We start from the raw sequence: 24,622 nt of genomic DNA, 5'->3' as shown, positions 1-24,622 counted from the left end.
CAGAGGTCGGCTGGTCGGCGACCTTCCCCCGGTGGACGTAGCCTGCGCGTACAATATCAACGACACGGAGTATGAGCATATGGTAAGTGTGGGTGCTGCCCTTTATCCCTACAGTATGGCCGCCCCGGAGAAGGTCGCAGGTCAGAATCTCCGGCCACAATCGCAAATGGATCCATAGAGTCAAACTGGGAGCTGGAGGAATAGAAAGCCACTCCCAATGTGTGACTGCCCCCTGGTGCTCAAACTACCTCATAACTACACCTGTAATATTCCGCATCACTACACCCCTGAATACTGCACCTGTAATATACCACATCTCTACACCCCCTGTGTACTACACCTGTAATATACCGCATCACTACACCCCTATATACTGCACCTGTAATATACCGCATCCCTACACCTCTATATACTGCACCTGTAATATACCGCATCCCTACACTTCTATATACTACACCTGTAATATACCGCATCTCTACACCTCTATATACTATACCTGTAATATACCACATCTCTACACCCCCTGTGTACTACACCTGTAATATACCGCATCACTACACCCCCTATATACTGCACCTGTAATATACCGCATCTCTACACCTCTATATACTATACCTGTAATATACCACACTCTACACCCCCTGTGTACTACACCTGTAATATACCGCATCACTACACCCCCTATATACTGCACCTGTAATATACCGCATCCCTACACCTCTATATACTACACCTGTAATATACCGCATCACTACACACCCTATATACTACACCTGTAATATACCACATCTCTACACCCCCTGTGTACTACACCTGTAATATACTGCATCCCTACACCTCTATATACTACACCTGTAATATACCACATCACTACACCCCCTGTATACTACACCTGTAATATACTGCATCACTACACCTCTATACTACACCTGTAATATACCGCATCACTACACCCCCTGTATACTACACCTGTAATATACCGCATCCCTACACCTCTATATACTACACCTGTAATATACCGCATCACTACACCCCCTATATACTACACCTGTAATATACCGCATCACTACACCCCCTGTATACTACACCTGTAATATACCGCATCACTACACCCCTATATACTGCACCTGTAATATACCACATCACTACACCCCCTGTATACTACACCTGTAATATACCGCATCACTACACCCCCTGTATACTACACCTGTAATATACCCCATCACTACACCTCTATATACTACACCTGTAATATACCGCATCCCTACACCTCTATATACTACACCTGTAATATACCGCATCCCTACACCCCCTATATACTGCACCTGTAATATACCGCATCACTACACCCCCTATATACTACACCTGTAATATACCACATCACTACACCCCCTGTATACTACACCTGTAATATACCGCATCACTACACCCCCTATATACTGCACCTGTAATATACCGCATCCCTACACCTCTATATACTGCACCTGTAATATACCGCATCCCTACACCTCTATATACTACACCTGTAATATACCGCATCCCTACACCCCCTATATACTGCACCTGTAATATACCGCATCACTACACCCCCTGTATACTACACCTGTAATATACCGCATCACTACACCCCCTGTATACTACACCTGTAATATACCGCATCACTACACCCCCTATATACTGCACCTGTAATATACCGCATCACTACACCCCCTGTATACTATACCTGTAATATACCGCATCACTACACCTCTATATACTATACCTGTAATATACCGCATCACTACACCTCTATATACTATACCTGTAATATACCGCATCCCTACACCTCTATATACTACACCTGTAATATACCTCATCCCTACACTTCTATATACTGCACCTGTAATATACCACATCTCTACACCTCTATATACTATACCTGTAATATACCGCATCCCTACACCTCTATATACTACACCTGTAATATACCGCATCACTACACCTCTATATACTATACCTGTAATATACCGCATCCCTACACCTCTATATACTATACCTGTAATATACCGCATCACTACACCCCCTGTATACTACACCTGTAATATACCACATCACTACACCCCCTGTATACTACACCTGTAATATACCGCATCACTACACCCCCTATATACTGCACCTGTAATATACCGCATCACTACACCCCCTATATACTGCACCTGTAATATACCGCATCACTACACCCCCTGTATACTATACCTGTAATATACCGCATCACTACACCTCTATATACTATACCTGTAATATACCGCATCACTACACCCCCTATATACTGCACCTGTAATATACCGCATCACTACACCTCTATATACTATACCTGTAATATACCGCATCACTACACCTCTATATACTGCACCTGTAATATACCGCATCACTACACCCCCTGTATACTATACCTGTAATATACCGCATCACTACACCTCTATATACTATACCTGTAATATACCGCATCCCTACACCTCTATATACTACACCTGTAATATACCGCATCCCTACACCTCTATATACTACACCTGTAAAATACCGCATCCCTACACCTCTATATACTATACCTGTAATATACCGCATCACTACACCTCTATATACTATACCTGTATATACCGGATCACTACACCTCTATATACTATACCTGTAATATACCGCATCACTACACCTCCTATATACTACACCTGTAATATACCGCATCCCTACACCTCTATATACTATACCTGTAATATACCGCATCACTACACCCCCCCTGTATACTACACCTGTAATATACCGCATCACTACACCCCCTGTATACTACACCTGTAATATACCGCATCACTACACCTCTATATACTACACCTGTAATATACCGCATCACTACACCTCTATATACTATACCTGTAATATACTGCATCCCTACACCCCCTGTATACTACACCTGTAATATACCGCATCACTACACCTCTATATACTGCACCTGTAATATACCGCATCACTACACCTCTATATACTACACCTGTAATATACTGCATCACTACACCCCCCCGTATACTACACCTGTAATATACCGCATCACTACACACCCCCTGTATACTACACCTGTAATATCCTGCATCACTACACTCCCTGTATACTGCAGAGCTGCGCTCTTCTTGTGTTACAGCAGGAGTATTACATGCACCTGAAGACCCTGTACACTGTGGGATATGGGACGTCGCTCGGCGCTCTGCTCCTCGCCATCCTCCTCCTCCTGTCATTCAGGTGAGCAGCGCTTTAAATTGTGAGCTCCTGGTGATGGAGATGATGGGAGTGATACATGTCTGATGTGTGTAACGGGTACGTCTATAAAGCCTTGTTGGTCATAGCGCAGTATATTGATCACGGACAGTACATACCGGTATATAGTATATTGGTCATGGAGTAGTATATAGCAGTATATAGTAGTATGTTGGTCATGGAGCAGTATATAGTGGTATTTAGCAGTATGTTGGTCATGGAGCAGTATATAGCGGTATATAGTAGTATGTTGGTCATGGAGCAGTATATAGCGGTATATAGTAGTATGTTGGTCATGGAGCAGTATATAGCAGTATGTTGGTCATGGAGCAGTATATAGCGGTATATAGTAGTATGTTGGTCATGGAGCAGTGTATAGCGGTATATAGCAGTATGTTGGTCATGGAGCAGTATATAGCGGTATATAGTAGTATGTTGGTCATGGAGCAGTGTATAGCGGTATATAGTAGTATGTTGGTCATGGAGCAGTGTATAGCGGTATATAGTAGTATGTTGGTCATGGAGCAGTGTATAGCGGTATATAGTAGTATGTTGGTCATGGAGCAGTATATAGCAGTATATAGTAGTATGTTGGTCATGGAGCAGTATATAGCGGTATATAGTAGTATGTTGGTCATGGAGCAGTGTATAGCGGTATATAGTAGTATGTTGGTCATGGAGCAGTATATAGCAGTATATAGTAGTATGTTGGTCATGGAGCAGTATATAGCGGTATATAGTAGTATGTTGGTCATGGAGCAGTATATAGCAGTATATAGCAGTATGTTGGTCATGGAGCAGTATATAGCGGTATATAGTAGTATGTTGGTCATGGAGCAGTATATAGCAGTATGTTGGTCATGCAGCAGTGTATGGTGGTATATAGCAGTATATTGGTCACGGAGCAGTGTATGGCGGTATATAGCAGTATGTTGGTCATGCAGCAGTGTATGGTGGTATATAGCAGTATATTGGTCACGGAGCAGTGTATAGCGGTATATAGCAGTATGTTGGTCATGGAGTAGTATATAGCAGTATGTTGGTCATGGAGCAGTGTATAGCGGTATATAGCAGTATGTTGGTCATGGAGCAGTGTATAGCGGTATTTTGGTCACGGAGCAGTGTATAGCGATATATAGCAGTATGTTGGTCATGCAGCAGTGTATAGCAGGATATACCAGTATGTTGGTCATGGAGCAGTGTATGGCGGTATATAGCAGTATGTTGGTCATGGAGCAGTGTATAGCGGTATATAGCAGTATGTTGGTCATGGAGCAGTGTATAGCGGTATATAGCAGTATGTTGGTCATGGAGCAGTGTATAGCGGTATATAGCAGTATGTTGGTCATGGAGCAGTGTATAGCGGTATTTTGGTCATGGAGCAGTGTATAGCGATATATAGCAGTATGTTGGTCATGCAGCAGTGTATAGCAGGATATACCAGTATGTTGGTCATGGAGCAGTGTATGGCGGTATATAGCAGTATGTTGGTCATGGAGCAGTGTATAGCGGTATATAGCAGTATGTTGGTCATGCAGCAGTGTATAGCAGGATATACCAGTATGTTGGTCATGGAGCAGTGTATGGCGGTATATAGCAGTATGTTGGTCATGGAGCAGTATATAGCGGTATATAGCAGTATGTTGGTCATGGAGCAGTGTATAGCGGTATTTTGGTCACGGAGCAGTATATTGGTCACGGAGCAGTGTATAGCGATATATAGCAGCATGTTGGTCATGCAGCAGTGTATAGCAGGATATACCAGTATGTTGGTCATGGAGCAGTGTATGGCGGTATATAACAGTATGTTGGTCATGGAGCAGTGTATGGCGGTATATAGTAGTATGTTGGTCATGGAGCAGTATATAGCAGTATATAGTAGTATGTTGGTCATGCAGCAGTGCATGGCGGTATATAGCAGTATGTTGGTCATGGAGCAGTGTATGGCGGTATATAGCAGTATATTGGTCACGGAGCAGTGTATGGCGGTATATAGCAGTATGTTGGTCATGCAGCAGTGTATGGTGGTATATAGCAGTATATTGGTCACGGAGCAGTGTATGGCGGTATGTAGCATAATTCTTACTTTCCTGTTGCAGGCGGCTGCGCTGTACTCGGAATTACATCCACATGAACCTCTTCTCTTCCTTCATTCTGCGCGCCATGTCCATCTTCATCAAGGACGCCGTGCTCTTTTCTGCAGATGATGTCAAGCACTGCAGCGTCTACCTGGTGAGGGTCCGCACGTTCTGTCCCCCGCCATCGTCCTCCTCAGTCTGAGCGCTGTACAGACAGATAGGAGGCGCACACGTAGTGTACACACTGTCCTCCAGACCCCTGCAGCCAGGCTCGGTGTGGAGTCTGGGGGTTCACTCTGTCCCCCGTTCTCTCCGCAGAAGGACTGTCACTACGTCCTGATCTTCTTCCAGTACTGCATCATGGCCAATTACAGCTGGCTGCTGGTGGAGGGGCTCTACCTGCACACACTGCTCGTCGTCTCCTTCTTCTCCGAGTGGAAGTATTTCTGCTGGTACATCGCCCTCGGGTGGGGTGAGTGCGGGGGGCGGCGGGCGAGGGCTGAGCCCCGGAACCCCGACTGATCCTGCTCCGTGTATTACAGGCTCCCCTCTGGTCTTCATCATCGCCTGGTCCGTGTGCCGACAGCTGTACGAGAACACGGGGTAAGAAGAGCCCCCCATTACATCACCTGTGACCCCTCCCCTCTGTTACATCACCTGTGACCCCTCCCCTCTGTTACATCACCTGTGACCCCTCCCCTCTGTTACATCACCTGTGACCCCTCCCCTCTGTTACATCACCTGTGACCCCTCCCCTCTGTTACATCACCTGTGACCCCTCCCCTCTGTTACATCACCTGTGACCCCTCCCCTCTGTTACATCACCTGTGACCCCTCCCCTCTGTTACATCCCCTGTGACCCCTCCCCTCTGTTACATCACCTGTGACCCCTCCCCTCTGTTACATCACCTGTGACCCCTCCCCTCTGTTACATCACCTGTGACCCCTCCCTCTGTTACATCACCTGTGACCCCTCCCCTCTGTTACATCACCTCTGACCCCTCCCCTCTGTTACATCACCTGTGACCCCTCCCTCTGTTACATCACCTGTGACCCCTCCTCTCTGTTACATCACCTGTGACCCCTCCCCTCTGTTACATCACCTGTGACCCCTCCCCTCTGTTACATCACCTGTGACCCCTCCTCTCTGTTACATCACCTGTGACCCCTCCTCTCTGTTACATCACCTGTGACCCCTCCCCTCTGTTACATCACCTGTGACCCCTCCTCTCTGTTACATCACCTGTGACCCCTCCCCTCTGTTACATCACCTGTGACCCCTCCTCTCTGTTACATCACCTGTGACCCCTCCCTCTGTTACATCACCTGTGACCCCTCCTCTCTGTGGACCCCTCCCCTCTGTTACTTCACCTGTGACCCCTCCCTCTGTTACATCACCTGTGACCCCTCCTCTCTTGTTACATCACCTGTGACCCCTCCCCTCTGTTACATCACCTGTGACCCCGTCCCCTCTGTTGCATCACCTGTGAACCCTCCCCTCTGTTACATCACCTGTGACCCCTCCCCTCTGTTACATCCTCAGTGACCCCTGCCTCATCTGTTACATCACCTGGACCCCTCCCTCTGTTGCATCACCTGTGACCTCCTCCCCTCTGTTGCATCACCTGTGGACCTCGCTCCCCTCTGTTACATCACCTGTGGACCCGCTCGCCCGCTGTTACATCACGCTGTGACTCACCCTCCCCTCTGTTACATCACCTGTGACCGCCTCCCCTCTGTTACCGTCCTCTGTGACCCCTCCACTCTGTTACGTCCTCTGTGACCCCTCCCCTCTGTTACGTCACCTGTGACCCCTCCCCTCTGTTACGTCACCTGTGACCCCTCCCCTCTGTTACATCACCTGTGACCCCTCCCCTCTGTTACGTCCTCTGTGACCCCTCCCCTCTGTTACATCCTCTGTGACCCCTCCCCTCTGTTACATCACCTGTGACCCCTCCCCTCTGTTACATCACCTGTGACCCCTCCCCTCTGTTACATCACCTGTGACCCCTCCCCTCTGTTACATCCTCTGTGACCCCTCCCCTCTGTTACATCACCTGTGACCCCTCCCCTCTGTTACATCACCTGTGACCCCTCCCCTCTGTTACATCCCCTGTGACCCCTCCCCTCTGTTACATCACCTGTGACCCCTCCCCTCTGTTACATCCTCTGTGACCCCTCCCCTCTGTTACGTCCTCTGTGACCCCTCCCCTCTGTTACATCCTCTGTGACCCCTCCCCTCTGTTACATCACCTGTGACCCCTCCCCTCTGTTACGTCCTCTGTGACCCCTCCCCTCTGTTACGTCCTCTGTGACCCCTCCCCTCTGTTACGTCCTCTGTGACCCCTCCCCTCTGTTACGTCCCCTGTGACCCCTCCCCTCTGTTACGTCCTCTGTGACCCCTCCCTCTGTTACGTCCTCTGTGACCCCTCCCCTCTGTTACGTCCTCTGTGACCCCTCCCCTCTGTTACATCCTCTGTGACCCCTCCCCTCTGTTACGTCCTCTGTGACCCCTCCCCTCTGTTACGTCACCTGTGACCCCTCCCCTCTGTTACATCCCTGTGACCCCTCCCCTCTGTTACGTCTCTGTGACCCCTCCCCTCTGTTACGTCACCTGTGACCCCTCCCCTTTTACATCCTCTGTGACCCCTCCCCTCTGTGACCCCTCCCCTCTGTTACGTCCTCTGTGACCCCTCCCCTTGTTACATCCTCTGTGACCCCCCCCTCTGTTACATCACCTGTGACCCCTCCCCTCTGTTACATCACCTGTGACCCCTCCCCTCTGTTACATCACCTGTGACCCCTCCCCTCTGTTACATCCCCTGTGACCCCTCCCCTCTGTTACATCCTCTGTGACCCCCCCCTCTGTTACATCCTCTGTGACCCCTCCCCTCTGTTACATCCTCTGTGACCCCCTCCTCTGTTACATCACCTGTGACCCCTCCCCTCTGTTACATCCTCTGTGACCCCTCCCCTCTGGTACATCCTCTGTGACCCCTCCCCTCCGGACAGATCAGAGGGGCAGTCTTGTCGGGGTCTCAGTGGTGCAGCCTCGGCAGTTCGCTGCTTCTGATTCAGCTTCTTCTCTTTCAGCTGCTGGAACATTAACTCCGACCCCAGCGTCTGGTGGATCATCCGGCGGCCCCATCATCCTCTCCATATTTGTAGGTTCCCCCGACCCCTCTCCTGTGTACGTACTGGGGAGGGGGGGGGCAGGCGCTCTCTCTCTCTGATGTCTCGCCCCTCCGCGCTCTCTCTCTCTCGAGGTCTCGCCCCTCCGCGCTCTCTCTGATGTCTCGCCCCTCCGCGCTCTCTCTCTCTGATGTCTCGCCCCTCCGGGCTCTCTCTCTCTGATGTCTCGCCCCTCCACGCTCTCTCTCTCTGATGGTCTCGCCCCTCCGCGCTCTCTCTCTCTGATTGTCTCGCCCCTCTGTGCTCTTTCTCTCTCTCTGATGTCTCGCCCCCTCCGCGCTCTCTCTCTCTGATGTCTCGCCCCTCCACGCTCTCTCTCTCTCTCTGATGTCTCGCCCCTCCGCGCTCTTTCTCTCTGATGTCTCGACCTCCACGCTCTCTCTCTGATGTCTCGCCCTCCGCTCTCTCTCTCTGAGTCTCGCCCCTCCCGCTCTCTCTCTCTGATGTCTCGCCCTCTGTGCTCTTTCTCTGATGTCTCGCCCCTCCTCTCTGATGTCTCGCCCCCTCCGCGCCCTCTCTCTGATGTCTCGCCCCTCCGCCCTCTCTCTTTGATGTCTCACCCCTCCGCGCTCTCTCTCTGATTTCTCGCCCCTCCACGCTCTCTCTCTGATGTCTCGCCACTCCGCGCTCTCTCTCTCTGATGTCTCGCCACTTCCGCGCTCTCTCTCTCTAATGTCTCGCCCCTCCGCGCTCTCTCTCTCTGATGTCTCGCCCCTCCGGGCTCTCTCTCTCTGATGTCTCGCCCTCCACGCTCTCTCTCTCTGATGTCTCGCCCCTCCGCGCTCTCTCTCTCTGATGTCTCGCCCCTCTGCGCTTTCTCTCTCTCTGATGTCTCGCCCCTCCGCGCTCTCTCTCTCTCTATGTCTCTCGCCCCTCCGCGCTCTCTCTCTCTGATGTCTCGCCCCTCCGCGCTCTCTCTCTCTGATGTCTCGCCCCTCCGCGCTCTCTCTCTGATGTCTCGCCCCTCCGCGCTCTCTCTCTGATGACTCGCCCCTCCGCGCTCTCTCTGATGTCTCGCCCCTCCGCGCTCTCTCTCTCTGTCTCGCCCCTCCGCGCTCTCTCTCTGATGTCTCGCCCCTCCGCGCTCTCTCTCTCTGATGTCTCGCCCCTCCGCGCTCTCTCTCTCTGATGTCTCGCCCCTCCGCGCTCTTTCTCTGATGTCTCGCCCCTCCGCGCTCTCTCTCTGATGTCTCGCCCCTCCGCGCTCTCTCTCTCTGATGTCTCGCCCCTCCGCGCTCTCTCTCTCTGATGTCTCGCCCCCCCGCGCTCTCTCTCTGAGGTCTCGCCCCTCCGCGCTCTCTCTCTCTGATGTCTCGCCCCTCTGTGCTCTTTCTCTGATGTCTCCGCCCCTCCTCTATGATGTCTCCCCCTCTTCGCCCTCTCTCTGATGTCTCGCCCCTTCCGCACCTCTCTCTCTTGATGTCTCGCCCCTCCACGCTCTCTCTCTGATGTCTCGCCACTTCCGCGCTCTCTCTCTGATGTCTCGCCACTCTTCCGCGCTCTCTCTCTCTGATGTCTCGCCACTTCCGCGCTCTCTCTCTCTGATGTCTTCGCCACTCCGCGCTCTCTCTCTCTGATTCTCGGCCACTCCGCGCTCTCTCTCTCTGATGTCTCGCCGCCACCTGGCTCTCTCTCCTCTGATGTCTCGCCCCTCCAAAACGCTCTCTCTCTCTGATGTCTCGCCCCTCCACGCTCTCTCTCTCTGATGTCTCGCCCTCCGCGCTCTTTCTCTCTGATGTCTCGACCCTCCACGCTCTCTCTCTCTGATGTCTCGCCCCTCCGGGCTCTCTCTCTCTGATGTCTCGCCCCTCCACGCTCTCTCTCTCTGATGTCTCGACCCTCCACGCTCTCTCTCTCTCTCTGATGTCTCGCCCCTCCGCGCTCTCTCTTCTGATGTCTCGACCCTCCACGCTCTCTCTCTCTCTCTGATGTCTCGCCCCTCCGCGCTCTCTCTCTCTGATGTCTCGCCCTCCTGTCTCCTCCAGATCAACTTCATTCTGTTTGTGAGAATCATCCGGATTCTGGTGAAAAAGCTCCGCACCGCGCGGCCCCCGGGGAGCGACCTCCACCAGTACAAGTGAGCACAGCCGTCCTGAGGGGCCCCGTGTTATGCGTCAGTCAGGCTGAGGGCCCCGGGTATATGCGTCAGTCAGGCTGAGGGGCCCCGGGTTATATCTCAGTCAGGCTGAGGGGCCCCGGGTTATGCATCAGTCAGGCTGAGAGGCCCCGTGTTATGCGTCAGTCAGTCAGGCTGAGGGGCCCCGTGTTATGCGTCAGTCAGGCTGAAGGGGCCCCGTGTTATGCGTCAGTCAGGCTGAGGGGGCCCCTTGTTATGGTTCAGTCAGGCTTAGGGGCCCCATGTTATGCATCAGTCATTCTGATGGGCCCCGTGTTATGCGTCAGCCAGGCTGAGGGGCCCCGGGTTATATCTCAGTCAGGCTGAGGGGGCCCCGGGTTATATCTCAGTCAGGCTGAGGGGCCCCGGGCGCTCATGTTTCCTGTCTCTGCAGGAGATTGGCCAGGTCTACCCTCTCCTCATCCCGCTCTTCGGGGGTCCATTACATCATCTTCGCATTCTTCCCGGAGGATGTGAGCAGCGGCACGGTGGAGATACGCTTATTCCTTCGAGCTGGCGCTTGGCTCTTTCCAGGTGAGTCCAAACGTGAGGGTCCGGAGTGATAACGGCGTCTCTGTGGAAGATTATACTGAGAGGACTGCTGTGCAGAGGAGTGGAGGCTGATGTCATCTGTGTCCACCATTGGTGGGGCCTAACGGGGGGTCCCTCTCTGTGCGCAGGATATTAGATTGAGGGGGGCGGGGTCTGGTGGAGGAGGGGCGGGGTCTGGTGGAGGAGGGGCGGGGTTCTATGAGGGAGAGTCTGGTGAAGGAGGGGTGGGGTTCTGTGAGTGGGGGTTCTGGTGGAGGAGGGGCGGGGTTATGTGAGTGGGGGTTCTGGTGGAGGGGCGGGGTTATGTGAGGGGGCTTCTGGTCGAGGGGCGGGGTTCTACTGGAGGAGGGGCGGGGTTCTGCTGGAGGAGGGGTGGGGTTATGTGAGTGGGATTTCAGGTGGAGGGGCGGGGTTCTGTGAGGGGGCTTCCGGTGGAGGAGCAGCGGGGTTCTGTGAGCAGGGTTTCTTGGGGAAAAAGGTGCAGGGTTCTGGTGGAGGATGGGCGGGATTCTGCTGGAGGAGGGACGTGGTTCTGTGAGGGGGGGTTCTGCTGGAGGAGGGGCGGGGTTATGTGAGGGGGTGTTCTGGTGGAGGGGCGGGGTTCTGGTGGAGGAGGTTCTGACGTTTGCTCTTTCTTGCAGGGCTTTGTGGTCGCCGTCCTCTACTGCTTCCTGAACGGTGAAGTAAGTCGTCCTGTCTACTATCTCTGGACAGGATATCCAAAGGGGGAGGAGCTAAGTAATATGGCATTATCCAAAAGGGGAGGAGCTAAGTAATGGCGCATTATCCAAAGTAGGAGGAGCTAAGTAATGGCGCATTATCCAAAGTAGGAGGAGCTAAGTAATGGTGCAGTTCAGTTACCGCAGGAGTGAAAACCAGCGAGTTATGATAGAACAGTGACCTAACGTCACATTGTATCATATCGTGGGTCGTGGCCGCATGTCACGATATATTTCACGGGATGTCGTGGGGCGTGGCCGCATGTCACGATATATTTCACGGGATGACGTGGCCGCATGTCACGATATATTTCACGGGATGTCGTGGGGCGTGGCCGCATGTCACGATATATTTCACGGGATGACGTGGGGCGTGGCAGCTTGTCACGATATATATCACGGGATGTCGTGGGTGTGGCCGCATGTCAGAATATATATCACAGGATGTCGTGGGGCGTGGCCGCATGTCACGATATATATCACGGGATGTCGTGGGGCGTGGCCGCATGTCACAATATATTTCACGGGATGTTGTGGGGCGTGGCCGCATGTCACGATATATATCACGGGATGTCGTGGGCATGGCTGTATGTCACGATATATTTCACGGGATGTCGTGGCCGCATTTCACTATATATTTCACGGGATGTCGTGGGGCGTGGCCGCATGTCACGATATATTTCACAGGATGTCGTGGCCGCATTTCACGATATATTTCACGGGATGTCGTGGGGCGTGGCCGCATGTCACGATATATTTCACGGGATGACGTGGCCGCATGCCACGATATATTTCACGGGATGTCGTGGGGCGTGGCCGCATGTCACGATATATTTCACGGGATGTCGTGGGGCGTGGCAGCTTGTCACGATATATATCACGGGATGTCGTGGGTGTGGCCGCATGTCAGAATATATATCACAGGATGTCGTGGGGCGTGGCCACATGTCACGATATATATCATGGGATGTCGTGGGGAGTGGCCACATGTCACGATATATTTCACGGGATGTTGTGGGGCGTGGCCGCATGTCACGATATATATCACGGGATGTCGTGGGCATGGCCGTATGTCATGATATATTTCACGGGATGTCGTGGCCGCATTTCACGATATATTTCACGGGATGTCGTGGGGCGTGGCCGCATGTCACAATATATTTCACGGGATGTCGTGGGGCGTGGCCGCTTGTCACGATATATATCATGGGATGTCGTGGGTGTGGCCGCATGTCACGATATATATCACGGGATGTCGTGGGGCGTGGCCACATGTCACGATATATTTCACGGGATGTCGTGGGGCGTGGCCGCTTGTCACGATTTATATCACGGGATGTCGTGGGGCATGGCCGTATGTCACGATATATTTCACTGGGTGTCGTGGGGCGTGGCCGCATGTCACGATATATATAAAGGGATGTTGTGGGGCGTGGCCACATGTCACGATATATATCACGGGATGTCGTGGGTGTGGCCGCATGTCACAATATATATCACGGGATGTCGTGGGGCGTGGCCGCATGTCACGATATATATCACGGGATGTCGTGGGGCGTGGCCGCATGTCACGATATATATCACGGGATGTCGTGGGTGTGGCCGCATGTCACGATATGTCCCGGGGTGTGACGGCTGCTGATTTTTGCCCTCCAGGTGCAGTTCGAGGTCCGGAGGAAGTGGGGCAGATATCACCTACGGAAATACTTCTGGCTGCGGCAGAACAAGCACTCGATGGTCAGTAATGGCGGCAGCGTCCTGACACAGGTGGTCCAGGTCAGCCGGAGCAGCCAGCGGGAGGCGAGGAACAGCTCCGCCCCTATGACCAGCCTCATCTGATGGCCGATCGGCAGGATCCGTCAGCTTGTCACTGTGTGACCGACCAGATGACAGGATTTCCCCATAGACTGAGACTTATAATGACTGAGGTGGGGGAGGGGCGCTTGTCTGAGGATTTATACAGAGATTCCTGAGATTGGGCCCCACCACATCATAGGCCGGGGGTCCAGGGGTGCTGGACAACAGCGCGTCACATGGCCACCAGTGCAGGTCACATGACAGTGAAGGATCCTGGGGGTGTCACATCACTATCATCACCATCGTACTTCCTGTATCCATGTTCTGGGGCGTGCTTACAGCCATGACACCCCTGCTTACAGTATGACGGTTTAATCAAGTCTGTCCTGAGATGTCACGCCCCCATGACATAGGAGACCACATACAGATGTACTTACAGCCACAACTGGGGCAGCCATATATACATCTGTATGTGAGGAGCTCCCTCTAGTGGTGACTGTATATACATCTGTATGCGAGAAGCTCCCTCTAGTGGTGACTGTATATACATCTGTATGTGAGGAGCTCCCTCTAGTGGTGGCTGTATATACATCTGTATGTGAGGAGCTCCCTCTAGTGGTGGCTGTATATACATCTGTATGTGAGGAGCTCCCTCTAGTGGTGGCTGTATATACATCTGTATGTGAGGAGCTCCCTCTAGTGGTGACTGTATATACATCTGTATGTGAGGAGCTCCCTCTAGTGGTGGCTGTATATACATCTGTATGTGAGGAGCTCCCTCTAGTGGTGACTGTATATACATCTGTATGTGAGGAGCTCCCTCTAGTGGTGGCTGTATATACATCTGTATGTGAGGAGCTCCCCCTAGTGGTGGCTGTATATACATCTGTATGTGAGGAGCTTCCCCTAGTGGTGACTGTATATACATCTGTATGTGAGGAGCTCCCCCTAGTGGTGACTGTATATACATCTGTATGTGAGGAGCTCCCCCTAGTGGTGTCTGTATAAACATCTGTATGTGAGGAGCTCCCTCTAGTGGTGACTGTATATACATCTGTATGTGAGGAGCTCCCTCTAGTGGTGGCTGTATATACATCTGTATGTGAGGAGCTCCCTCTAGTGGTGGCTGTATATACATCTGTATGTGAGGAGCTCCCCCTAGTGGTGGCTGTATATACATCTGTATGTGAGGAGCTCCCCCTAGTGGTGGCTGTATATACATCTGTATGTGAGGAGCTCCCCCTAGTGGTGGCTGTATATACATCTGTATGTGAGGAGCTCCCTCTAGTGGTGGCTGTATATACATCTGTATGTGAGGAGCTCCCCCTAGTGGTGGCTGTATATACATCTGTATGTGAGGAGCTCCCTCTAGTGGTGGCTGTATATACATCTGTATGTGAGGAGCTCCCCCTAGTGGTGACTGTATATACATCTGTATGTGAGGAGCTCCCTCTAGTGGTGGCTGTATATACATCTGTATGTGAGGAGCTCCCCCTAGTGGTGACTGTATATACATCTGTATGTGAGGAGCTCCCCCTAGTGGTGACTGTATATACATCTGTATGTGAGGAGCTCCCCCTAGTGGTGTCTGTATATACATCTGTATGTGAGGAGCTCCCTCTAGTGGTGGCTGTATATACATCTGTATGTGAGGAGCTCCCCCTAGTGGTGGCTGTATATACATCTGTATGTGAGGAGCTCCCTCTAGTGGTGGCTGTATATACATCTGTATGTGAGGAGCTCCCTCTAGTGGTGACTGTATATACATCTGTATGTGAGGAGCTCCCTCTAGTGGTGGCTGTATATACATCTGTATGTGAGGAGCTCCCTCTAGTGGTGGCTGTATATACATCTGTATGTGAGGAGCTCCCCCTAGTGGTGGCTGTATATACATCTGTATGTGAGGAGCTCCCTCTAGTGGTGGCTGTATATACATCTGTATGTGAGGAGCTCCCTCTAGTGGTGGCTGTATATACATCTGTATGTGAGGAGCTCCCCCTAGTGGTGGCTGTATATACATCTGTATGTGAGGAGCTCCCCCTAGTGGTGACTGTATATACATCTGTATGTGAGGAGCTCCCCCTAGTGGTGTCTGTATAAACATCTGTATGTGAGGAGCTCCCCCTAGTGGTGGCTGTATATAAATCTGTATGTGAGGAGCTCCCTCTAGTGGTGGCTGTATATACATCTGTATGTGAGGAGCTCCCCCTAGTGGTGGCTGTATATACATCTGTATGTGAGGAGCTCCCCCTAGTGGTGGCTGTATATACATCTGTATGTGAGGAGCTCCCTCTAGTGGTGGCTGTATATACATCTGTATGTGAGGAGCTCCCCCTAGTGGTGGCTGTATATACATCTGTATGTGAGGAGCTCCCTCTAGTGGTGGCTGTATATACATCTGTATGTGAGGAGCTCCCCCTAGTGGTGACTGTATATACATCTGTATGTGAGGAGCTCCCTCTAGTGGTGGCTGTATATACATCTGTATGTGAGGAGCTCCCCCTAGTGGTGACTGTATATACATCTGTATGTGAGGAGCTCCCCCTAGTGGTGACTGTATATACATCTGTATGTGAGGAGCTCCCCCTAGTGGTGTCTGTATAAACATCTGTATGTGAGGAGCTCCCCCTAGTGGTGTCTGTATAAACATCTGTATGTGAGGAGCTCCCCCTAGTGGTGACTGTATATACATCTGTATGTGAGGAGCTCCCTCTAGTGGTGGCTGTATATACATCTGTATGTGAGGAGCTCCCCCTAGTGGTGGCTGTATATACATCTGTATGTGAGGAGCTCCCTCTAGTGGTGGCTGTATATACATCTGTATGTGAGGAGCTCCCCCTAGTGGTGGCTGTATATACATCTGTATGTGAGGAGCTCCCCCTAGTGGTGGATGTATATACATCTGTATGTGAGGAGCTCCCCCTAGTGGTGGCTGTATATACATCTGTATGTGAGGAGCTCCCTCTAGTGGTGGCTGTATATACATCTGTATGTGAGGAGCTCCCCCTAGTGGTGACTGTATATACATCTGTATGTGAGGAGCTCCCCCTAGTGGTGGCTGTATATACATCTGTATGTGAGGAGCTCCCTCTAGTGGTGACTGTATATACATCTGTATGTGAGGAGCTCCCTCTAGTGGTGGCTGTATATACATCTGTATGTGAGGAGCTCCCCCTAGTGGTGGCTGTATATACATCTGTATGTGAGGAGCTTCCCCTAGTGGTGACTGTATATACATCTGTATGTGAGGAGCTCCCCCTAGTGGTGACTGTATATACATCTGTATGTGAGGAGCTCCCCCTAGTGGTGTCTGAATAAACATCTGTATGTGAGGAGCTCCCTCTAGTGGTGACTGTATATACATCTGTATGTGAGGAGCTCCCTCTAGTGGTGGCTGTATATACATCTGTATGTGAGGAGCTCCCTCTAGTGGTGGCTGTATATACATCTGTATGTGAGGAGCTCCCCCTAGTGGTGGCTGTATATACATCTGTATGTGAGGAGCTCCCTCTAGTGGTGGCTGTATATACATCTGTATGTGAGGAGCTCCCTCTAGTGGTGGCTGTATATACATCTGTATGTGAGGAGCTCCCCTAGTGGTGGCTGTATATACATCTGTATGTGAGGAGCTCCCCCTAGTGGTGACTGTATATACATCTGTATGTGAGGAGCTCCCCCTAGTGGTGTCTGTATAAACATCTGTATGTGAGGAGCTCCCCCTAGTGGTGACTGTATATAAATCTGTATGTGAGGAGCTCCCTCTAGTGGTGGCTGTATATACATCTGTATGTGAGGAGCTCCCCCTAGTGGTGGCTGTATATACATCTGTATGTGAGGAGCTCCCCCTAGTGGTGGCTGTATATACATCTGTATGTGAGGAGCTCCCTCTAGTGGTGGCTGTATATACATCTGTATGTGAGGAGCTCCCCCTAGTGGTGGCTGTATATACATCTGTATGTGAGGAGCTCCCTCTAGTGGTGGCTGTATATACATCTGTATGTGAGGAGCTCCCCCTAGTGGTGACTGTATATACATCTGTATGTGAGGAGCTCCCTCTAGTGGTGGCTGTATATACATCTGTATGTGAGGAGCTCCCCCTAGTGGTGACTGTATATACATCTGTATGTGAGGAGCTCCCCCTAGTGGTGACTGTATATACATCTGTATGTGAGGAGCTCCCCCTAGTGGTGTCTGTATATACATCTGTATGTGAGGAGCTCCCTCTAGTGGTGGCTGTATATACATCTGTATGTGAGGAGCTCCCCCTAGTGGTGGCTGTATATACATCTGTATGTGAGGAGCTCCCTCTAGTGGTGGCTGTATATACATCTGTATGTGAGGAGCTCCCTCTAGTGGTGACTGTATATACATCTGTATGTGAGGAGCTCCCTCTAGTGGTGGCTGTATATACATCTGTATGTGAGGAGCTCCCTCTAGTGGTGGCTGTATATACATCTGTATGTGAGGAGCTCCCCCTAGTGGTGGCTGTATATACATCTGTATGTGAGGAGCTCCCTCTAGTGGTGGCTGTATATACATCTGTATGTGAGGAGCTCCCTCTAGTGGTGGCTGTATATACATCTGTATGTGAGGAGCTCCCCCTAGTGGTGGCTGTATATACATCTGTATGTGAGGAGCTCCCCCTAGTGGTGACTGTATATACATCTGTATGTGAGGAGCTCCCCCTAGTGGTGTCTGTATAAACATCTGTATGTGAGGAGCTCCCCCTAGTGGTGACTGTATATAAATCTGTATGTGAGGAGCTCCCTCTAGTGGTGGCTGTATATACATCTGTATGTGAGGAGCTCCCCCTAGTGGTGGCTGTATATACATCTGTATGTGAGGAGCTCCCCCTAGTGGTGGCTGTATATACATCTGTATGTGAGGAGCTCCCTCTAGTGGTGGCTGTATATACATCTGTATGTGAGGAGCTCCCCCTAGTGGTGGCTGTATATACATCTGTATGTGAGGAGCTCCCTCTAGTGGTGGCTGTATATACATCTGTATGTGAGGAGCTCCCCCTAGTGGTGACTGTATATACATCTGTATGTGAGGAGCTCCCTCTAGTGGTGGCTGTATATACATCTGTATGTGAGGAGCTCCCCCTAGTGGTGACTGTATATACATCTGTATGTGAGGAGCTCCCCCTAGTGGTGACTGTATATACATCTGTATGTGAGGAGCTCCCCCTAGTGGTGTCTGTATAAACATCTGTATGTGAGGAGCTCCCCCTAGTGGTGTCTGTATAAACATCTGTATGTGAGGAGCTCCCCCTAGTGGTGACTGTATATACATCTGTATGTGAGGAGCTCCCTCTAGTGGTGGCTGTATATACATCTGTATGTGAGGAGCTCCCCCTAGTGGTGGCTGTATATACATCTGTATGTGAGGAGCTCCCTCTAGTGGTGGCTGTATATACATCTGTATGTGAGGAGCTCCCCCTAGTGGTGACTGTATATACATCTGTATGTGAGGAGCTCCCCCTAGTGGTGGCTGTATATACATCTGTATGTGAGGAGCTCCCCCTAGTGGTGGATGTATATACATCTGTATGTGAGGAGCTCCCCCTAGTGGTGGCTGTATATACATCTGTATGTGAGGAGCTCCCCCTAGTGGTGGATGTATATACATCTGTATGTGAGGAGCTCCCTCTAGTGGTGGCTGTATATACATCTGTATGTGAGGAGCTCCCTCTAGTAGTGGCTGTATATACCACTGTATGTGAGGAGCTCCCCCTAGTGGTGGCTGTATATACATCTGTATGTGAGGAGCTCCCTCTAGTGGTGACTGTATATACATCTGTATGTGAGGAGCTCCCTCTAGTGGTGGCTGTATATACATCTGTATGTGAGGAGCTCCCTCTAGTGGTGGCTGTATATACATCTGTATGTGAGGAGCTCCCTCTAGTGGTGACTGTATATACATCTGTATGTGAGGAGCTCCCCCTAGTGGTGACTGTATATACATCTGTATGTGAGGAGCTCCCTCTAGTGGTGACTGTATATACATCTGTATGTGAGGAGCTCCCCCTAGTGGTGACTGTATATACATCTGTATGTGAGGAGCTCCCTCTAGTGGTGACTGTATATACATCTGTATGTGAGGAGCTCCCTCTAGTGGTGACTGTATATACATCTGTATGTGAGGAGCACCCTCTAGTGGTGTCTGTATACACATCTGTATGTGAGGAGCTCCCCCTAGTGGTGACTGTATATAGATCTGTATGTGAGGAGCTCCCTCTATTGGTGACTGTATATACATCTGTATGTGAGGAGCTCCCCCTAGTGGTGACTGTATATAGATCTGTATGTGAGGAGCTCCCCCTATTGGTGGCTGTATATACATCTGTATGTGAGGAGCTCCCCCTAGTGGTGACTGTATATACATCTGTATGTGAGGAGCTCCCTCTAGTGGCGGCCGTAGTATTTCTTCATACAGCAGTTTATGTTCTCCTCCGCCCTGTGTGTATATATATATATATACACTGATGAGTGACGCCTCGTCTGTTGCATAATATAATGTGATGCTGTATCGGTGGTGTGACTCATGTTTTCTGCCTTGTTACACAAACTCCCATCATTTTGTAGAATTCACTAAAAATAATTTTCTGGAAAGCAGAAGTCGCCGTCCAGCTGCACGAGGACATTATCGGCTTTTCCTGAAACCTGATCTTCAGGGGAACTACAACTGCCAGAAGATCGCACCTGAGGAGGTCCCATAGCAGTGCGACTACAGACCAGCCTGATTTCAGATGTAAATGGCCCAGCGGCGGCAGTGACCAGAGCGGCATAAATGGCGAGTAGATGGTGGTGTATTTACCAGTGATGGGCAGAGGAGCCGAGAAGATAATAAGTGAGGGTGAATGCCCCATCAGATCCGCTGCCGTCAGTGACCGCCATATCTGCAGTCACGGTAGGAGCGTCACTGACCCCCGCACATCGCTGCGTGACACCAGTTAATGCCTCTCTGGCCATTGCTTCAGATCTGTATGTTTTTTTGGGGGGCTCTGAGGACCCATCTTTGTGCGGCCCTTGCCTGACATCGAGCTGCTCCGCAGCGGTAAGTGCATGGTTCACCCCGGCACTAGGGACGCACTTCTGGGCATGGTCCCACAGGGCGAGGACACGCTCCCATTAACAGGTTTATTTCACTTTTTGTACAGACTGATCACAGTATCTCTGTATACAGTGCACACAGCCCCCCACTCATCACCCTGGGGGGACAGGGCCTATAGGGCAAATATCCAGTCTGTGATGATGTGGATCCACCATGTGCTCCATTCTGCGCTGTGTCCTCCATGTTTAGAGGCCGCACAGTCTCCCTATGGTCCCTTGTGGTTGGGCTGTAGCGGCTCCAGCCTGCGGCGGCTCAGGTGGTGGAGGTACAGGCCGCTGACGCCATTGAGGAAGAAGAGGAAAGTGGCAAAGAACTGACACCAGAAGGTGAGGGTGAAGGCGGGGGCAAATCCCCTCAGCAGGAAGATGTAGGTGAGGGTTCCGGCCGCAGAGAGGAGGAAGGCGACGAGGAGCAGCACGGAGCCCATGCACCACCGCCTCGGGGATGGTCCGTCATCACACAACTGGGAAACCATCAGCAGCTCTAGCCCAAAGATGGCCAGCACCACGGCCAGGGTCAGCGGTGTGCGGACCCCCACCAGGGCTCTGCTGATGCTGCTCATGTCCGGGCTGCACGCTGACTGCGCCCCACATGTGCCCCACACACCTAGAAGCTGCTGCCCGGGCGAGGAGACCCAGTGACCGTCACACACCGAGATGGACGACAAGACCACTGCCGATCCTGCGCTGAGAGTGATCAGGACCCGGAGGAAGGTCTCAAAGAACGAGCGGGGACCGGGCCGAGGCATCGAGGTCTTCTCCATCTGCAGACAAAACGTCAGTCATTAGGAAGGAAACTACAGGACAGAATATCAGCATTGACTGCCCTGTGCCCTCGCTGCCCACTGCACTGCCCTGTGCTCCCCCAGCCTGCACCACCCTGCCCTGTGCCCCCCCTACACTGCGCTGCCCTGTGCCCCCCCTACACTGCGCTGCCCTGTGCCCTCGCTGCCCACTGCACTGCCCTGTGCTCCCCCAGCCTGCACCGCACTGCCCTGTGCTCCCCCAGCCTGCACCGCATTGCCCTGTGCCCCCCCTACACTGCGCTGCCCTGTGCACCTGCTTCCTCCTCCATCGCACTGCCCTGTGCCCCCCCACCTGCACCGTACTCCCCTGTGCTGGTGCACTGCACTGTGCCCCACCTGCACTGCATTGCTCTGTGACCACCCCGCCTGAACCGCACTGCCCTGTGCCCCGTCCACCGCACTGCATTGCACTGTGCCCCTGGCTGCCTCCATCGCACCCCCACCACACCACCCTGTGCCCCCGCTGCATCCTCCACCGCACTGCGCTTTGCCCCCTGCCCACTCCAACATAATGCTCTGCACCCCAGCCGCCTCCTTTTCCACCACAATTCCCTGTGCCCCCGCTGCCTCCTTCACTGCACTGACCTGTGCACCCCCGCAGCCTCCTCCACTGCACTGTGCTGTACACTTCCGAGGCCCCCTCCACTGATCTGACCTGTACACCCCTGCCGCCTCCTCCACCACACTGACCTGTGCCTCCTCCTCCACTGCACTGCACTGACCTGTGCACCCCCGCCGCCTCCTCCACTGCACTGACATGTGCCCCCACCACCTCCTCCACTGCACTGTCCTGTGCACCCCCCCACCCCGTGGCCTCCTCCATTTCACTGACCTGTGCCCCCGCCGCCTCCTCCACTGCAGTGACCTGTGCCGCCGCCGCCTCCTCCACTTCACTGACCTGTGCCGCCGCCGCCTCCTCCACTGCACTCACCTGTGCCCCCGCCCCCTCCTCTACTTCACTGACCTGTGCCCCCGCCGCCTCCTCCACTTCACTGACCTGTGCACCCACCACCTCCTCCACTGCACTGACCTGTGCCCCCGCCGCCTCCTCCACTGCACTGACCTGTGCCCCCTCCGCCTCCTCCACTGCACTGACCTGTGCACCCACCACCTCCTCCACTGCACTGACCTGTGCACCCACCACCTCCTCCACTGCACTGACCTGTGCCCCCGCCGCCTCCTCCACTGCACTGACCTGTGCCCCCTCCGCCTCCTCCACTGCACTGACCTGTGCACCCACCACCTCCTCCACTGCACTGACCTGTGCACCCACCACCTCCTCCACTGCACTGACCTGTGCCCCCGCCGCCTCCTCCACTGCACTGACCTGTGCACCCACCACCTCCTCCGCACTGCTTTGTACTTACCTGCAACACCTCCATGTATTGTACATGGAACCTAGCAGCTGCATTGATGTCAGTGAATATAATCAGTGAGACGGAGCTGTGATTGGGGAGGGTGGTTAGGGTACAAAGGGCGGGGGTTGGGCTTATTTTATGGGTGACCTTTCCCCAGCAGATATTGTTCTGCACTGAGGCTGTAAACGACAGCCATTAACCCTGAGTGTGCTGGGGAGGGGTACCAATACACAACCAGTGAACCCCATGGGTCTGAACGAGGGCCCCAGGGACGAGGTACATTAATAGGGCTCAGCTGCTGTTCCCGGGATGATGTTACAGGGGCCCTGGGTGTCAACCCCAAAACACAGGCGTATGTAGGATGTGGTCAACATGGCTTACAGGAGGCTGCCCCCAGCAGGATGGGCACCCCCCTACAGGATCCCCCCCCCCCCCCCCCAACAGGATTCCCCACACCCTGTGGGATCAGGTCACCCTTCCTCTGTCATCCCCCCCCCTTCCCACAGAGATCATGTAACCCCCCGGGACCCCCCTATTACCTGCACACCTAAAGCCATCATGTCCGGAGAGCTCACCCGGGACTGGAGGAGGAGCCGTGTGAGATGTCACTGCTCGACCCAAGAGCTGACAATTAACATGAGCCTGACAATGACACCTACCCTAGCAGCCTATAGATCCCCATTTGGCCCCTGTCCGTACACCTGTAACATATGAGACCTGTGCATGTATTGTATGTAGTAATCATGATATACCTGAAACCACCACAAGGGGGAGCGCACTGAACACTATTTATATCTCCGCTAGAGATGAATGAATTTCTGCTTATGAAATTCGTTAACGCTTCATTTGGTGGTAAAAGCAGAATTACGTTATGGATTCCGTAACCACGGACCATAACGCAATCCTATGACGGAATGCCTTTAGAGGCTTTCCGTTATTCCTTCCGTCATAATAGAAGTCTATGGGCTGCAAAACAGAGAGTCCTCTTCTGCATAACGGAAACGGGACGGATCTGTTTTGCAGCCCATAGACTTCTATTATAACGGAATCCATAACGTAATTCTGCTTTTACCACCAAACGAAGCGTGAACGAATTTCAAAATATGATATATATATATCTCTAATCTCCACTGACTGAGGCTCCATTTGCACGTCCGCAAGTGTTTTGCAGTCTGCAAATTGCGAATCTGCAAAACACGGACACCGGCGGACCGCACATGCCAGGCATTTTAATAGAAATGCCTTTTCTTGTCTGTGTCTGCAGACAAGAATAGGACATGTTTTTATTTTTTTTGCGGAACGGAAGTGCGGACGCAGACAGCACACTGTGTGCTGTCCGCATCTTTTCCGGCTCCATTAAAAATGAATGGGTCCGCAAAATTGCGGACCCATTCTTGCGGACGTGTGAATGGACCCTGAGAGAGAGGTAGAAGGAGTTCCTCCTAGTGGTGACTGTATATACATCTGTATGTGAGGAGCTCCCCCTAGTGGTGACTGTATATACATCTGTATGTGAGGAGCTCCCTCTAGTGGTGACTGTATATACATCTGTATGTGAGGAGCTCCCCCTAGTGGTGTCTGTATATACATCTGTATGTGAGGAGCTC

At 52.1% G+C, this 24,622-nt stretch overlaps 2 protein-coding genes across 2 annotated transcripts; one reads left to right on the top strand and one right to left on the bottom strand.

Moving 5' to 3' along the window:
* The first annotated feature begins 64 nt into the window (after positions 1 to 64).
* SCTR (secretin receptor) lies at positions 65 to 13,778 on the top strand. Its single transcript, XM_040413079.1, is given in 12 exon segments — positions 65 to 82; positions 3,173 to 3,267; positions 5,382 to 5,514; positions 5,679 to 5,832; positions 5,903 to 5,963; positions 8,454 to 8,499; positions 8,501 to 8,524; positions 10,538 to 10,629; positions 11,063 to 11,171; positions 11,173 to 11,202; positions 11,862 to 11,903; positions 13,596 to 13,778. Coding segments are annotated over 12 exon segments (972 nt in total). The 5' UTR covers positions 65 to 79.
* Positions 13,779 to 20,937: 7,159 nt separating this feature from the next.
* On the bottom strand, positions 20,938 to 21,943 carry TMEM37 (transmembrane protein 37). The gene has a single exon (XM_040413077.1). It carries the CDS (start codon positions 21,613 to 21,615, stop codon positions 21,058 to 21,060), a length of 558 nt encoding a protein of 185 aa, XP_040269011.1. The 5' UTR covers positions 21,616 to 21,943; the 3' UTR covers positions 20,938 to 21,057.
* Positions 21,944 to 24,622: the final 2,679 nt, after the last annotated feature.

The sequence above is a fragment of the Bufo bufo genome (assembly GCF_905171765.1).
Source record: "Bufo bufo chromosome 7 unlocalized genomic scaffold, aBufBuf1.1 SUPER_7_unloc_5, whole genome shotgun sequence".
NCBI classification, from domain to species: domain Eukaryota; kingdom Metazoa; phylum Chordata; class Amphibia; order Anura; family Bufonidae; genus Bufo; species Bufo bufo.
Note: the sequence above shows the minus strand (reverse complement) of the source record. Positions and strands in the feature narration are given on the sequence as shown.

What these genes read in the sequence shown, in the direction of transcription:
- TMEM37 (XM_040413077.1), bottom strand. Translation starts at nt 21,615, where the DNA reads ATGGAGAAGACCTCGATGCCTCGGCCCGGTCCCCGCTCGTTCTTTGAG.